An 18,329-nucleotide genomic window follows, 5' to 3' on the forward strand; every position below is an offset into this window, starting at 1 on the left:
GATAGCCGATATCCTTACAAAATAGCTTATATACCTTGGCTTTATAATTTATAGAAAAGGTTTAGGATTGAATCTGGAATACTGAATACGAATACGTCAAAGAGAGTCAATAGTTGTATTTAATCAAATCAGTTATTTTGGTCAATTTGATTGATTTAACCAAATTGATTAAATTGATCAATTGATCAAATTGACCAAATTGACCAAATTGACCAAATTGACCAAATTGACCAAATTGATCAAATTGACCAAATTGACCAAATTGACCAAATTGACCAAATTGATAAAAATCACCAAATATACCTATTTCAAACAATTTCATTAGGTTCATTAGATTCACTATATTCACTAGATCTATCGAATTTATCAAAATTGTTCAAATTGATTGAATTGATTAATTTATTATGAATTGACTAAATTGATCAAATTAACTATTTTAAGAAAATCATGTGGGATAATAGATAGCTGGAGGTCTATTATATAAAATTGGATTTGGGTTGTTTATTATACTAAAAAAGTAATTCTATAATCTAAAGATAACGAATTCGAAGTAATCTGTTGATATATATATAAAGAGGATTTTACAAAAGCAGATTGATATTCGAACTGCTAAATGGATTGGATTCGATCTGATATGGGTAGGGAAAATAGGATTTAGATAAAGAGTACTTTTGTATTGCAATATAATATTAAATTGTAAAGCTATCGAACTCTATTGGAGATATAGATATCACAGGCAACTCTGGAATGTTGATATTGTTGTAGAAGTTAATAAGGCTTTTTACAAATATGTATATATAAAGAGTTTATATGATTTAAATAGTAGATTCCTATTATAGGGGGGATATTGAAAATCACATATATAGCATATGTGTGGCATATGCACATTATTATAAAACTCCTTCTTCAGACTTCCCGGATATATAGATCTGATATACATATTTCAATATATCACTCCTTATGCGTAACTTGCTGTTTATTTCTGACAAAAATGATTAATTCTAAATTAAATAGAATAGGGGAATATAAGGATTCCGATTTGAGTATTGATTCAAACTTTTTCTAATTCGCTAGCTTAATATTATATCTAGCTATCGATTTAGTATTAGAAATACTTAGATCTTCTTTTCTTTTTAATTCGAATAGTATTTCTGTATAATCAGATCCTATATCTGAAAGCGTTTGCTAATTGTGAATTTGAAGAGAGATTCCCTTTAATACTAATATTAAATCAAAAACACTTAGATTAAAGAGATTAATTCGATAGAAAGTACTGATTCCGGGCTCGTTTAAAAAAATAAGATTCTGATCTTCAAACTATTCAGCTAATTGATTAATATTTCCGTTTTTCTTTGAAAAAGGATTTTATTATAAATAATGGATATTGAAATCGCCTAAAAAAATGGTTTCTTGTATAATAAATATATTATACAAATACCTTTTTGATTATAAAACCTTTCTTTTAGTTTGATCAGCTTTGTTATATATATTGATAATTTAAAAGATTTTGTTTTCATTTTGATAATTGAAAATCTGTATATCAGAATCTATTAGAGAATCGAAAGCTAGATTGATTATATTTATTTATTTATTTATAGTGATTAACGTCTAATATCTGACCTCCCAAGGGGTATTCTAGATGTACTAAGGAGTGGGCCTACGGGCCGCTAGCGTTCCAGCCGCTCATAGTAGTGTAATGTTAGCTAAACAGGGGCTTGTTGCCTCTGGTATTCCCCCGCTCAGTACCGCTCATGGCGATCCTGCGGCTGTTCTATCTAAGGGTTTGTGGTCCTGTTTCAGAGGGCCTTGTTTCGTATGCCATTCGGGTGTCGGTGGATGATCAGGTCGATCGCTGTCGATCGGGAGAGCGCTCGGAGCGCTTATGGCTGTTCGGTGTGGGTCTTAGGTTGATCGGGATAGAAAACTCATCCTCAAGATATTAGAGCAGGTTGGAATTCGCGTAGTTCCACATAGTTTGAGTATATCCTAATATAGAATCTGGATCTAGCGAGAAGGTCAGTAAAGCTATATTGTGTTCGCAGGACGCGATTAACATATACTATCGCATCCCATTCGGATCGAAGTCCGATTTGATGCAAGCGGCCAGTCGCCGCACGTCTGATTATTGATTGAACATTGAAAGAAATGCAGTGGGCTTTCTCAGTCCCGCATATACAGATATTCGTGCTATTTTCGTGATTGAATCTGATGTGATAAATTGCAAAGTCACCATATCCGATCCGCATCGCTATAAGTCTATGTAATACCCCGCAAGAAAGCTTGAGGCTTTCCAACTCCGAGATATCATATATCGGTTTCCATGCATTATACGTTTCGGAGATCAAACCCCTTTTTTCCTTCCACCATCTGCTCTCGGAGCGCCGACATTTGGCACATAGGACAGAGCGGGAGCTGCTGACTGTGGGGAGGCAGGATGGGCCAGGGTCAAGCGGCCCAGCCGTGCCCTGATCAGCGAGGCGATCGGCTGCCTCGTTGCCCTCAATCTCAGTATGCCCAGGGGACCACTTGATTACAATATCGTAGTGTTGCATCGCTTGATGGCACTTGTGGTATGCCCATTGAGAGGAGGCAGCGGCGCTTCCTCGCATTCCCCAGATTACTGAGGTGCTATCAATACATAACCATATTCGTCCCTGCTAGATTGATTATAGTTTAAAGAGTTTTTGATATATATAATAATATATATAATCGGTAATTAGAATTGAGTTTTGATAATGTTTATATAAAATTGGAATATATAATAAATCTTGATTTGAATAATCGATTCCGTTTTTAATAATTCAAGATTTTTAAATTATAATAAGATCGATATTAAGTTTTATTATAAGCTATAGAATATTCTTTATAGCTTATAAACTCTAATTGAGATTTATTTGAAGAATTCGAATATTAATATAACTTATTAATAAATAATATTCGATTTTTGTTAAATAGTTTAATAGGTTTCGTATGTTTTCAAATTTGCTACATAATTTCCTTGGCAATTCAAGCATTTTACTTTTAAATATTAATAGAACTTTCTTTTGATATTATATATCATATATAAGTATATTAATATAATATACTTATCTTTATATAATCTACAAAAAGGATTCCTTTTATAATAAATATCCTAATACCCAAATCCTTAATATTTCTGATATTATATAATTGATTTTGATTTATAAAATTGTTTTACTCTTATATTATTTCTAGCAATATATAATTGCTTTCGAATAGCTAATTCTGCTTTTGATTTTGTAGCAAAAGTAATAATGATAGTACCCTTTTATTGATAAGCTTTTTTAGAGGCGGATATAAGCCAAAAGAGGATTTTTATAGGCTTGAAATCTGGATTGAAGGTTTTGATTTCGTTAAATATAAGATTTATTCTTTTTATATCTAAGAATTTTTAATTGGGATTTTATAAATAATGACTTTATACTATTCTTGATCCTTTTAGATTCTTTCGAATTTGATAATATTACTCTAAATCGCTTTCTTTTCTAATAAGAATTATAATATAAAGAGATTATTTATTATAATAATAATATTATTATTGAAGGATATAGTTACTACTATAATAATTAGCTCTTTAATTCTAATCTTTTGAAAAGCTTTATTTATTTTATTTCGAATAATTAAAAGGAAAAAGAAGATAGGGTTTGGAAAATCTAGCTTGATTAAGATAATTCGTTTTTGAATAAAATTAGATTTCTTTTTTATATTAATAGATATAATGTTTTTTCCTTTTAGGAATTAAATTCCATTCTTCTTTTTTGAAATATTAGTATATATTGATTTCAATATAATAATAGTAATAGTTGTCACGGCGCCAACTATATGATCTGTAATTGCCTTCATGTCTCAGGCACAGTATACTAACGCACCCTACTTTCTATAAATAGGGCTTCACTTTTTTATAGCTCTTCTATTCTTATAGTATAATATAAGTCTTTATCTATATCTTGATAATTTATACCATCTTCAAATAAACTATTATAGCTTTATTTCTTATTTTATTTTCAAAGCTCTATTAATATCTTATTCTGATTATCAATCACATCTACCATTAATCTATTATATACTTTGCCATCAATATTTTAAGCTTCAAAAAGTGCTGAAGATAGATGAACAAGTATTTATATTAAAAACGTCTGTATTTAGTTTACCTTTATAATTCCTTTTCTTAAACTATATTTTCAATTCCATTAAAGCTAATATCTCTCCTTTTATAGATCTATTTAATAATTCAAATGCTATATATTTTATTATTACTTAAACTATATTTAAATTGATCAAATCAATTATAGGCTTATTATAAGCCCAACTATTACTACTCAAATTCAAGCTATCAATATTCATTAAAGATTATCGATTGAAAGATATAATTAAAATATTAAAGATTATTATTTACAATAATTCATAAGCTTTATTTCATTATAAATATCTTATTATCCCTAAAAAGTTTAATAATAATAATAAGATATTATAAAATATTAAGATCAATATATAACTTTTTGTAATATAATTAATTATTATTTAATTACGGATTACAAAAACAAATCAGAATTTCAGAAAATTATATTTCTTGTTAATTTATTTTTTGATTTTATTTATATAAATAATCAGATATATTTTGATATAATTATTAATAATCTGTATAATTTTGATCTTTGGTCTTCTGAATAGTATATTATTATAAGTATTTGGTATAAACTAAATAAGTAATATCAGACTCTAGACCTTTTATGAAAAGCTTTTATAAATTATAATAAATATAAAATGAAAAGGCTTTATTTGATAATTTTATTATTGAATTTAAGCAGCTTGTAATTAAATACAAGAAAACCACTGAATAATAAATTGTTAATCTTAAACTCAAAGTATTATAAAAAACTTATTGATATTTCTATTTATTGTTCTAATAAATTATTTGCTATTGATATTAATATATAAATAGTATAATAATAAGATATCTATAATGATTAAAGGAAAAGATTTATCTCGATGATTAATATAAGAATTAAAGCATCAATTTCAATAATCAGATTAAACTCAATATAAAGAAGCCTGTTATTATTACTGTAACACTTATATCTAATTATTCTGAAAATCCTATATAACTAGATATTACTTGTTAAGGCTAGTGACCCTTAGTATATCATATTAGAAAACAATGTTTCGAGCTTGGCCTTTGCTTTTATTATAAGAAGCCGGATTATATTAAACTCAACTATAAAGAAAAGCAATATAATAATGCAAAATATAATATTAGCCCAGAAATCACATTATACCCCAATCACTCTTTTATTATAAATCAATATACTCCGAATATTTACCGTTTTCCTATTATTGATTATAATTACAATCCTAGATTTTATCGCAATACTTACCACCCTATTTACCAGAACATATTCCCGATTACCGCAGTACCAATTCGATACATCACTTTAACCCCTATTATTAGCTCGGATCTGGGCGGGTTTATAGAAGACTCCATATATTCTAATGATAGCGGAAATTCAATTCCCCAGCTAAATATATTAAAAGATTAATTTCGATTTATAATCGCAAATCGAGATTCTTTATAAAAAGCTTGCCTTTATAGATTAAAAGATTAGTTATATTTAGAGATCCTTTATATCTTAGAATAATAAATAGTAAATCTTTTAAAATCTTAATGGAAATTTCCCTTATATTTAATATAATTATTCTGCTTATTAATTTAATAGATAGTAGAGTTATAGAATATGAGTTTATAGATAGAGCCCTTATATTCAAGTTTGGTATTTCTATATACCCCCTCCCTACTATTTGTAATCTATTATTGGTAAATGGAAGAACTTTTGATATTCTATTTCAATATATATTATTAAATCTATGGATTAATAATTATAAAGAAATCAACTTATTCTATATCATTAATCTTTTTAAAGCAAATTCTATAATCCTTGGCCTTTTATAATTCTAATATTATAATCTTATTATTGATTGGATAGCAATGACTCTTAAGTTATATCTATATATTACTTCAGGTATTATTATTCAATTAATTCTACTATAATTATTATTCCTAATCATAATAATATATTAACCCTAGCAGATACAACGCTCAATCCGATATTATATATATCTATTAGAAAGTCTATTTTAAAGTCCAATTTGAAGAAATCTATTTCAATCCTATATCAAGCCTTTGCTAAGGAAGTTATTGACAAAAATCTCTAGACCCTTTTCTTCTTATCTTTAAAATAATCGATACTTTTGGAATACACTTCTTTAATTCTAATTGTAGAAAAGGTTATTGGTAGAAACCTTGATAATATAGATTCTACTAACTCAAGACTAACCGACTCAAATCATTGCTATATTCATTGAATCAATAGGAAAGTAAAAACTTGTGTTAAGATGATATCGAACCGGCCGATCTTGAAACCAGCCTTAGTGCAGATCATTGTGGGCTTTAGGATATATAAAAGATTATTACGAAACCCAATGTTTTATCTTTATTGAACCTTTTATTGCTATTAAACCTTTAGAGGAATTATTTAATATCTTATAAAATATTTGATAGAGTATAAATAATATAAAGTTTCTTATAGCTAATAGCTTTATTCAATTCTATAAAGATTAAGAGCTTATATTACAAAGATAATATAGAATGAATTAGATAAAGCTTACAAATTATATCGGATTATAATAAATAACCTTATTCAATTATATTGTAGTATCACAAAAAACGATATCGAGAAGTTTATAAAAAAGACTGACCGATTTATGCTATTCGTAGTTGAAATCCAAAGCAAACTCCTGCTTTGGCTTTATAATCTGTTTACTGGTTTCTTATTCTCTCTTATTAACAAGCTTCTACCATAATACTTCTGGGATTACAAAATCAAGATTATATCAGATAAAAAGCCTCTGTATAATAAAGGCTGCCTAATATCTTCAGCCAAGCTCTAAGTCATTTGTAAGTGGCTCAATAATAATCTAAATAAAGGATTTATTTATAAATCCCATTTCTAATCGATTGCTCTATTTCTCCTAGCTGCAAAACCTGAGGGGGGTGTCCGGATCTGTCAGAACTATTGAGGACTAAACAATATTACTATTAAAACTGTTATCTATTATTATTAATCAAAAAAACCCTTAATACTTTATACTATACTAAAGTTTATATCAAATTGGATATTATCGCTATGTTTAATAAACTATAGATTGTAGAAGGTTACAAATAAAAAACCGCTTTTACAACCCGCTTCGGCTTATTCGAGTCCCTAATAATACCCTTTAGCCTTTACAATACTTCTGCCTCGTTTCAGAATTATATTAATCATATTCTTTTCGATCTTCTGAACAAGAATTGTATAGTATATCTAAATAATATCTTAATTTACTTCGAAAATGCTATAAATCATGGAAAACAGATTTACAAAGTTGTTCAGAGACTTATTAATACTAAATTACAAATCAATATCAACAAATACGATTCAAAACAAAAAGAACAAAATATCTCAATCTAATTATTATTTCTGGTAATATTAAGATAAAACTCTAATAAAATTAAGACTATCCTCAAATGGAAGTTGTTAATTAAGCTAAAAGATCTTTAATATTTTTTAGAATTTATTAATTTCTATCAATACTTTATTTATAACTTTTCTAAAATTATGGAATCTTTAAACTTTTTGTTAAAAAAAGAGAATATATGGAATTAGACTATTGATTAAAAGAATATCTTTGAAAACTTGAAAAATGCCTTTGCTTTTGTTTTAATCCTTATAATATTTGATTATTATTGCTATATAGTTTATCAAGACAAATACTTCTAATTGGGCTATAGGCAGAGTACTCTCTCAATATGACAATAAGGGCCGATTACGTCTGATTGTATATTTCTTCTTAAAAACACAATATTGCCGAATATAATTATGAAATCTATAATAAGAAACTACTAGTTATTATTAAGTTTTTAGAAGAATGGAAACCCAAACTATATAGAACTCAAAAGCTGTTCAAGATTATTACTGATTATAAGAATCTAGAGTACTTTATATCAATAAAGATATTAAATCAAAGACAAACTAGATGAACTGAATTCCTGACTGGTTTCAACTTTCATATTATATACAGATCAGGTTTTAAAGTAGTTCGCTCTGATATACTGAGTAGAAAAGCAGAAGATCGCTCTGTATACACTGATCCTAATGACGATCAAATCAAGAATCGCTTACAAACAATCCTCTCAAAAAGAGTAACGTAGTTTAACACCGAGTGGGCCATATCACCGAGTGGGCCATCATTTTTACATACAAAATTCGTCTGTGCATAACCGTGCACTTTCTTTATTTATAGACAGAATTCTCTAAAGATTGAAACTGGAAATTTAATCATATAAATAATATGAAAATCTAATTATTTATTGAAATTCAATTTATTATAATAGTTATTATAGAAATGTTTCTTTTGTAACGAAAATCGTGACAATTCTACTTATTTTTAGAAAATATAAGAAATTTTTATATCAAAAATAGATTTTATAAAGAGCTAAATTCTCATTATTATTTTATATTAATTTTCTTTTAAAAAATAATGATTGATTATTAAAATACAAATATTAAAAAAGCGTTAATTTTGGTGTATTTTGAAGTGGCCCATTCGGTGATATGGCCCACTCGGTGTTAAACTACGTTATTCGATATTGCTGTATTTAAGAACCTTATTCGACAAACAAATAACGATATCGACCTCACTACAATGCCTATGGGTATAATCATCCCCGATATTGAGAAGCCAATCGATAATCTTATCAATAAAGTATATAAATCATTCGAATTAATTATTACTATGTATAAAACACTTCAGAACCTAATTGTTCATTATTAGCCGTTATTAATCCAAAAAGACCTTCAAATTGCTCTTCAAGATTGTAGATTAATCAATAATAAAATTTTCTATTGCAATTACCTTTTTATTCCCTTTTCCATTAAGCTTTACATCTAGATCATATACTAAACACACTCCACTGGTTCGGCAGGATATCCTGGTTGAGTTAAAACTATTGATCTTGTTTCCCATATATACTGGTGGCCCAATATATCGAGGGAAATCGAAACTTATATACAAGCCTGTCAACTCTGCTTTCGAACCAAAGCTTCCCATCTTGCCACACCCGGATTCCTAGAACCTCTATTAATACTATTCCGCTTCTAATTTGATATCTCTATTAACTATATTATATTGCTATCAATTAGTGAACATTATAACAAAAAGCATTAATATATCGTTATAGTTATCTGCTGTCTAACAAAAATATGTCATTTTATTCTGATTATAGAACTATCTGTAAAGGAGTTTATTAATCGATTTATCGAAAAAGTCTATTACCTATATAGTACATCTGATAATATAGTATTTGATAAAGATTTATAATTTATATTAGAATTCTAAAAGTATTTATCCAAGTATTTATTAATCACTTTAAATAATCCTCCTTATTCTATTTCGAGTCTGATGGATAAATAGAGAGGATCAATATTATGATAGAATAATATCTTCAGGCTTTTATAAACTTCCATTAAGATGATTGATATAATTAGCTCTCACTTATAGAGTTTGTATTTAATAATATTATTTTAGAGACTATCGGTATATCCTTATTCTTTGTTAATTATAGTTTTCATTCACACTTCGATATTAAGCCCTCTTTATCTATTCCCCTAAATCTATTATATCAACACAAATGCAAGTTTCTAAAGGTCAACGAGATTATGAATTGATTTGATATTATTCTAATAAAATTGAAAGCTTTAGCTACTCAATCTATTCAGAAATATAAAGATTATGCTAATAAAACTTGTATTAATATTTCTCTATATAAAGAAAATAACAAAGTATAGATTAATACTAAAAATATAAAAACCAATTGTTTAATAAAAAAAAGTAATAATAAATAAAATAGTTTCTATAAAATTCTAAAAGTTTATAAACAAGCCTATCTATTTTAGCTTCCCACTAGTTTTAAGATCTTTCTAATATTCTACAATTTATTATTCCGATCACTTTATTACTTATCTAAACTAGTTGGTTAAAAAGCGATTAATAAAGTCAAATCCCGTTGAAATCAAGGTTGTATTTTAAAAAGAGATAACGAAACAAATGAGGAAACTGAGCAATGGGAATTTGATAAATTATTTGATTATTATAATGAGAACGGATTTCACTACCAAGTCAAATGAAAATATTACCCAGCATCTTGATAACCCGCTAAAAACCTTTGTGGCTAGAAAGATATAATTATTGCTTTCCACTTAGCAAATCCAGATAAACCAGAACCGCCTGTTTAGATAAACTTCAAAAAATCTATTACTCCTGATTCCCCCACTAATACTTATATCAAGCGTACCCCCGAATCGAGGCCAAAACAGATCTAAAAAGCTCCGGCAATTGATTACTACTCCAAAAAAGTTTATTTTAATCTAATAATAGAAATTAGAGTATTTTAGTATTATTTTGTTTTCTAAAAGGTTAATTAATATTACAATTATAGATTGATCGTTTTGAGCGAGGGGTACTGTTACGGTGCCAACTATATGATCTGTAGTTGCCTTTATGTTTTAGGTATATATACTAGTGCGCCCTATTTCCTATAAGTAGGGCTTTACTCTTCCATAGCTCTTCTACCCTTATGGTACAATATAAGTCTTTACCCGTACCTTGATAATAGTAGTAAATAAAAGAGGTTTAGTTAATGCTTTCGCTTATAATTTGATTTTGTATGTAATGGTTTTCAATAAGTAATTTGAGAGGTAATAATATTTGAAGTTATAGTAAACTTTCTCTTTTCAGTATATTCTCTAAAGATCTTTAGAAAATCTAAAAGCTTAGATTGTTCTTTATATAATTGAAAAAAAAGAGAAAGCTAGTATTATAAGGTCTCTAGTTTTCAAAATAGCTTTTTTAGATATATTTGAATTGTTTTAGATTCTAGATTGTTTATTTTGATTACTAAGGGGTATTGTAGGATCTTGTTTTTTATTCTGATTGAATATATAGGTAGTATTGATTATATCTTAAATAATAAAAAAATTACTAAATAAATTAAACTCTTTAATTCTTTTTTTAGAATTGATTAGCTGGTTGGTTAATAGAATAGAGCTAGAGATTTCGAATTAAGGGTTTTCAGAAAATAAGGAAAAGCTTGAAGGTATTAGAATATTTAGAATAATAATAGAATAAGTATTTAGTATAATAGAGGTTTCAGAAAAAGCCTCCATTATAATTATATTCTTAAGTATTGATGAATTGTTAAGAGAGCTTATATTAAAAATCTTATTCTTATTCTGATAATTCAAAATGAGAAAATTTTATGCGAATTTTTGTGTATGTTTTGTATTCAGAGTACTGATAACAATAGTATAATAATTACTAATTAGAATTACTGAGGGACAATTGCAATCAATTTGGTTTAATAACTATAATCTAAATCAATCGCGAACGAGTTGTATATCGAAGAAAAAGTTTCCTTCGAAATTTGTTGTGTGAGCGTCAACACTTCGCGACGCTGAGCGCCTGTAGCTTGCACCGGGATCACGGTCTCAGTTGAGAAAAATGTAGTGGCTGTTGGCTTGGAAAACAGACCGAGATCCTCAAGTAATGATGATGCGAAGACAGAAGCACAACTGAAGACTTGAACATCTTGAGTTGTTTCGACTTGAGTACAGTCTTCGAAGATGGCACTATTGACGACTGATATCTCTGATTCAAAGCGATTTTTGCGGTGCAATGATGATTGTGAGATGGAAGTTGAAGTTGAAGTAACGCGTCTTGTGATCGACTCATCTTTGTCGGTGATAATGGTTGTGAATGTGGTTTCAATGGTTCGGATTTGTGGTAGAGCATTTACGGCCGAATGGCAAATGGCAAAGAGAGAAAAAAGGGGGCGAGAAAGGTGCATATTGAATAGAAGCAATCTGCTGACTTGAAACCTGTTTGTTGAACGGTGAGAAAGTTGTGAACTTGTGTAGCTGTTTATGCTTCAATCGAAGTACAGAAGATGAGATAATGAGTCTGAGTCTGGGAATTATATACTTGATTTTTTGAGGTGCATTACCAACATATTATTAGAAATGATCTAAACAAAGATTGATTAATTGTTAGTATCTCGTTTGGCCTCAGCCTATTGTCGTAGTTTGGAACTTGAGACTGATTCAATAAGCCACTACATATGTCATTTTTCGCAATTTGAACCACCAGTACGCAACTTACATGCACGGAATGCGATGCACGTAAAAATATCTTAAACATCGTTCCAGGTTATTTTAGATCTAGAACTAAGACCAGTATAACCAGAGAAAAGAAGTCGAGAACACTCATTCGTGGCAGTGCCGACGTTATTTTTAAATCTTTCATTGTGCCGCAACATTGATTGATTGATTGATTTCATTTACGTCCACGTTCAGTCTAAGACTATATAGGACGGCTAGGCCTCTAGAGGCTCTAGCAGGTAACTTTTTATTCTACAAAGATGGATATATTCGATTTAGGGAAGTGAAAACAAATGTTGGGGACCAGTGCCCGCTTATTATACGCATTATTGTGCCGCAACATGGACATTTATAACAGTTGAACTTTGCATGGTGGATGGAACCAATTTCTTAAAGGGGAGCATAAAGATTTCTTCAGCACGTAACTATGATCACTTAAAGTGTATTTTTTGTTTTGCTTTGAGGTCAATTCCAAATTCGCAGTTTTGCCGATGAGTTGGTTGTGAATGCTACTTTCTAAATATAGACTCAACCGGTTGGGGCATGCAGTTGTCTGATTGAAGAGAAAGCCATTGAGGAACATCAAAGTATGAATGAAAGGCAGAGATATAAAGAGTGATCAGAAGGTGCCCTTAAGACACATATAACGGGCGACTTGGGTTTTCTCTACAGTACATGCAAAACCATTGAAACCCCCGAAAATCCGAAACCGCGAAATGGGGAAATGTCTCCAGACACGAAAGGACATATTGCAATACCATCTAAAACCATTACTAACTTCGATCAAATATCGCCAAACCAAAAATCTAGCCAGTCGTTGCCCCATCAAAACGGTATCAAAATGGTGGCAGTGCTTGAGGATTGAGAACTGTCGCTGACAGAGTCGATATAAAAAGCATGTTGTTATTGTGCCATTCAGACTTGAACTAAAGAGGTATAGATATAGTTTGAGATACGCCAAAAATGTAGCAGACATGAGTTTGATGATCTGCGACATGATCTAGACGTAATCAAGGTGAGAGATCTTTTTCATTTCTCGAGGCTATGTTGACCTTGAGCTTGTATGTACCACACTACCAGCAACTGTTTGTTGATATTTTCCTCCATCTGTTTCGTTTGATTGAGACAATACAGTGAGATAAATGCACCAGACAGGCGCAGTGGCTAGAAGCTCACTTCAAAATTAACGTCATGTTAACAATCTGGGTTCTCAACTTTCATACAGCTGAAAGACTTCAACTCTGGAGAATTTGCACCACCAGCAACTCGATTACAACATGGAATCTCATTTTGTGCCTCCTAGAGACAGTCTGAGTTTTGAATTGAAGGATTCCAGTGCTCATGGCATGCTATGTTGTAAAATCGTACTTAATAGTTCGAAGTCTTAGTCCAACAATGGAACTATCCATTCGTAGATAGAGCACAGATAACTATGCCAATAGACATACTTCGCGTCGACGGAGCATGTGGCTTGGAGTACACTAATAATATTAAGTCCTAGAGAGCAGCAGGAACAGATGATGACTGGCACAGAATGGTGCAAAGCAAGGACTCGATATTTTGAGTATTAATTCTCTCGTAAAATAACAATTTTGTGAAGGAAAACCAATAATATATGATAAGCACGGGTTGGGCCATATTTGAACTAGTGTTATCACGAGATTTGTAATGATTAAGCCTTATGTAACGTCTGGGCTCTCTTAAACACACGCGTAAACATCAACCCATTGAGTCAACAATTTCGTGAGAAAATCCAATCATCAATTCTGTTCACGACAACCCTCTAATAATGACTTATTGAAGTCATACCAAAACAATTCCAACATAATGGGGTACAGATTATGCAAGTTCATCCTGAGCGCAGAGGAGAAATCACGTAAAACAGGGGAAAGGGATGAGTTATCCTGGTGATCCAGACAACTTTAATTTTCGCCAAGATATGGGCAGTTCAAAGCCTCTATTTTCCTGAACCATCAGTGAGGACCAAAGGATCAAGTTTCTGGTCCGTCCAGCTTCCGCGCCTTAAGGTTAACCATCTGCAAAGGGAAGCTTAATATGACATTGCAGTGTACGCTAACCGTTGGGACCTAATCCATCATAGGAAGATTGGTTACAACAAGCCGCGAAGTATTCGCGCTTACAAAGATATATCTTTCGAATTTTGATGAGGACTTCAAGTAAAAGTACTATCTCACAAAAAATTAGTCGTACTTTCCCTAGGTCGACAGTAGTCGAATCCAATAATCTATAGCTCCTGAAGATTGTGCGCGTTTGCGTGTGTAAACGCCAGGAGTCGATGGTAGGTGCGATTGTTCCAGGCAGAAATATTTCAAAAATACTTGCTGCTAATTTGAAAGATGCTTGGTGGTCACTGTATGGGTCTCATTCATGCGCAATTCTTCATCTTGGCACGGTATCTTTCTGTCCTGATAGATTGCTGTTTTTATGAAGTCTCGCTTCAACTCTCCACTACAGCCGGAAGAAATGATCGTGATTTGAAGCAAGTTTTTTCATCTCCGAGATATATTTTCGGGGTCCTTCTCGGCACGTCCATCGCTAGCATTACGTTCGATGAAAGCAGCCTTCGGAATTCTAGGTCCCTTTGCCGTTCTGCAATGTGTACCGATATGGATTAGGTACTCTGCGATGAGTGGTAGCAACAAAACTTAGGGGCGGCCGAAAGAAGAGTTGGCTGGCTGGCCTCACAAAGTCTATTCCGAAGTGCTCCTACCGAGCAGGTAGGTCGCCTAAGCCTCTGTCATCGTAGGCAGAAAAACAATGAGAACGATAAAACCTAAGCTTTGATGAGCTAAAGTTAATTCGTACATCATCACTCTCTTTATCAATTAATCGTATTATCAAGTCACAACAACCGTTCTCCAATTCTGTCCCTTGTCTATTTTCGCAAACAAAATACATATACGTACTGAGGTTTTTTTGTCAGACCGCAGGTCACCATCCCTTTTCTTTCGTTGTCATGTGTTATACATCCAGACCCTTCTCCCTCATATATATGACTGTTCTTGTCGCGTTGTCTATCACTTTCTTTTCTAGCACGGTCTATACCCTCCCCGCAATCGATATAGGTCCTCTTGCCAACCCTCAGATTGAGAATACTTTCACCCCAGCCGCAACGCTGAATGGACGTGGCACAAAAGGATATCTAACGTGGGAAAGTGAAGTTGTTGCATATGAAAACTGCTGTCAATACACTGATCAAGAAGGTGAAACTGCTTTTGCAATTAACTTGGCCGGAGTGAGTTGTATTATTCCTGACGAGATTTGTTAGATTAACTTCATTGCTAGTGGGGGGTAACAACGACCCTACACCAAACGTGGTTGAAACTCTTACCCAAGACGATTGCGCACCAGGTTTAGTGAAGAAGATTGAAGAAAATGGTAATTATTCCTTTCTTTCATCATTTATCCTTTCAATCTGTTTGCCCTTTTATGTTTCGCAAATATCTAACGAACAAAACTTCATCTACAGGAGGCACGATTTATGCCAAAACTTGGACGTGTGTACCATCTTATGGTGCACCAGGGGATACCCTATGTTTTGTTTTACTTGAAAAAAGGAGACTACAATACGGTAGCAACGGCGCTTACGGCGCTTTCTCATGACCGCCAGGTTGAATACGCATGGCAGTGTCACGATGTGCATGAAGGAAGGTGTCATGTTCAGCAGGGAAATACCTCATAGTCTGGTTAAGGTTATTAGTTACGAATAATTTGATGGAATTGGGGTGGTTAATGCGCAAAAGACAAACTTAACCTAGGAGCCTAAGGAGGATGACTGTGTTTTACATAGAGTACCTAGGTACTTAGAGTCCCTGGCTGTAAGGTTTCAAGCCCTCGATTCTATCTCCTAGCAAAGAAACGATATTTTATTGAAAGTGATTCTTTGAGCCGCACAATAGGCGGGGTACAATTCATAGATTTAAAAACATATCCTGTGTTCAGGGGCTGACCTGACGATCTCTACTCGTATCCTAAGATTTTGGATGTACCGCAAAAAACCTCTCGGACATATTTAAATCTCAGCAATATCCCCAAAGTATCAAGCGGCTTCAGGCATCTCCTATTTACAGGGGAGATTGAGATGAGTTGTGATGAGTGAGCGGAAGAAAAACCATACCCTGATAGTAGACAGAAAGACAGTACAGCTGACCGGAAAACTTATGAAATGCACACACCAACTCATGCGTTCATATTCATCAGATATGCTAAATGCTCTCACCAGATGATAATAGGTTCCTACATCTTTCTAGCCAAGCATCCGAAAGGATATAGAAGACGTTCGAATAAGAATCAGAGAACCTGATCAGCAGAGTAACCACGGATATCTCTCAGAAACTCGTTGAGCAATGAGAGAACTCTACTTCCGCGGACAACACAACAAATCCACATTTTGAAATGCAACGAATTGTGCGCGCCGGAAATTCGTTGACTACCGTGGCTATATCCTATCGTATATCCGAAAGCTGCTGAGGGATATCCGGTTTACAACATTGCAACTCACTACTTAATTCGAGTTTAATCCTCTCAATTGCATTATTCAAAAGAACAAACATATCAATCGAGTTCTTTCCATCATTGCTTCAGCACCAAAACTTTATCCACTTCTTGAACAAGAATCTTCCGCCTGCGGAATTATCTTCACCATGGCTCCAATCAATTTGGCGTTTCTCATGGTACCCTATCAAACAATCGACGCTGCTATGCCTCTGGATGTTCTGAGCTCATGTGTAAGTCAAATGATATTGAAATAGTCTAGATTGCCGGCTTTGAATTAATGCTATACGTAGTCCAAATCAATGATGAAAGCTTGCCAATCTCCCGAGGCTCCGGAAATTGATCGCTTGCTACCTCACGCAATTGATATCAATTTCTTTCATATCAATGAAACCTTGTAAGATATCTAATGTTATAAATTCAGAGCATAATCTAAGATCAGACATAGGAACCAGTTGAGCTCACCGCTGGATTCAAAGTGGTACCGACGACCACCATCAAAGATTGTCCACCACTCGATTATCTCCTCGTTGGTGGCCCGATACCAACCTACCAACTCTCTGAATCTTTCAAAAGCTTTATCCGTGCCCATGTTGAAGCAGGCAAGGGCCTTTTCACTATATGTACTGGTGCCATAACTGTTGCTCAGACGGGAATATTGGATGGAAATATAAGGATTCATAATAAGTCCACTAAATCACTTATTAATATCTTACTAAATAAGGGATATCTTGATGACTAATACACATATAATATGATCTTATATTATAAAATCATATTATATATAGTTGTATAATAATTATCTCTTATTAAATTGATTTATAATGGAATAGAAATAAAATAAAACTAAATGGAAGTATATAGGAAATATCACTAAATTGATTATTATACTTTCTTTTTATTATCTAAAATGATTCTATAAGATACAATTTAAATCAATCTTATTTATAAGCATAGAATATACTGGAATTTCATTATAAACTATATAAACCTAAAATATTCTTTAAAGAAAATCTAGGAAAAAGCAAGCAATTCATTTCAATTCAGCTTAGTTTTTTTAAATTAACTTCAATTCAACTCTTATTCTATATATTCGATTTATTCCTTAAGCTTAAACTAACTAGATCTTTCATTATTATTATAATAATATTATTTCTTATTATTATAAAAGCTAACCTTCAAGAAATTATAAGCCCAGCTAGTCTAAATTAGCTTAAAAAGAGAATTAGTTTGATTTAAGGCTGTATATTATATATATACCGTTATTGAGCTATCGAATATCGAATTTTCAAATCAATTTAATTGAATTCATATCGAAAAACACTATATATAGACTCTGAGGCCTGTGTTCCTGAAGCTAAATCTAATTGAGTATATAAAATTAGGTCCCTAAACGATATATTTATACTATATTGTTATTCATAGCGGGTGATATATCAATATTCTTTATACCAAAATGCCCTAGCTTATTTAGTCTTTATTTTATATCAAATAAAATAAAGATCTAATTTAAGAGGTGGCTGGTCTATTCGATTCTCGAGGACT

The 18,329-nt window shown here is 31.6% G+C and overlaps 2 protein-coding genes across 2 annotated transcripts; both read left to right on the forward strand.

Annotated features, from left to right (window-relative positions):
* Positions 1 to 15,282: 15,282 nt before the first annotated feature.
* EAF02_011765 (uncharacterized protein) lies at positions 15,283 to 15,893 on the forward strand (the record flags this gene model as incomplete). The annotated part of the gene is made up of 3 exons (XM_038907812.1): positions 15,283 to 15,553; positions 15,576 to 15,668; positions 15,760 to 15,893. The coding sequence occupies 3 exons, from the start codon at positions 15,283 to 15,285 to the stop codon at positions 15,891 to 15,893; spliced, it is 498 nt and encodes a 165-aa protein (XP_038752456.1).
* A 1,040-nt stretch (positions 15,894 to 16,933) lies between these two features.
* Positions 16,934 to 17,581, forward strand: EAF02_011766 (uncharacterized protein; the record flags this gene model as incomplete). Its single annotated transcript, XM_038907813.1, has 2 exons — positions 16,934 to 17,017; positions 17,233 to 17,581. 2 exons carry the CDS (start codon positions 16,934 to 16,936, stop codon positions 17,524 to 17,526), a joined length of 378 nt encoding a protein of 125 aa, XP_038752457.1. The 3' UTR covers positions 17,527 to 17,581.
* Between the last annotated feature and the right edge of the window lie 748 nt (positions 17,582 to 18,329).

This window comes from Botrytis sinoallii, assembly GCF_014898435.1.
Source record: "Botrytis sinoallii strain Bc 23 chromosome Unknown BSIN_035, whole genome shotgun sequence".
Lineage (NCBI taxonomy): Eukaryota > Fungi > Ascomycota > Leotiomycetes > Helotiales > Sclerotiniaceae > Botrytis > Botrytis sinoallii.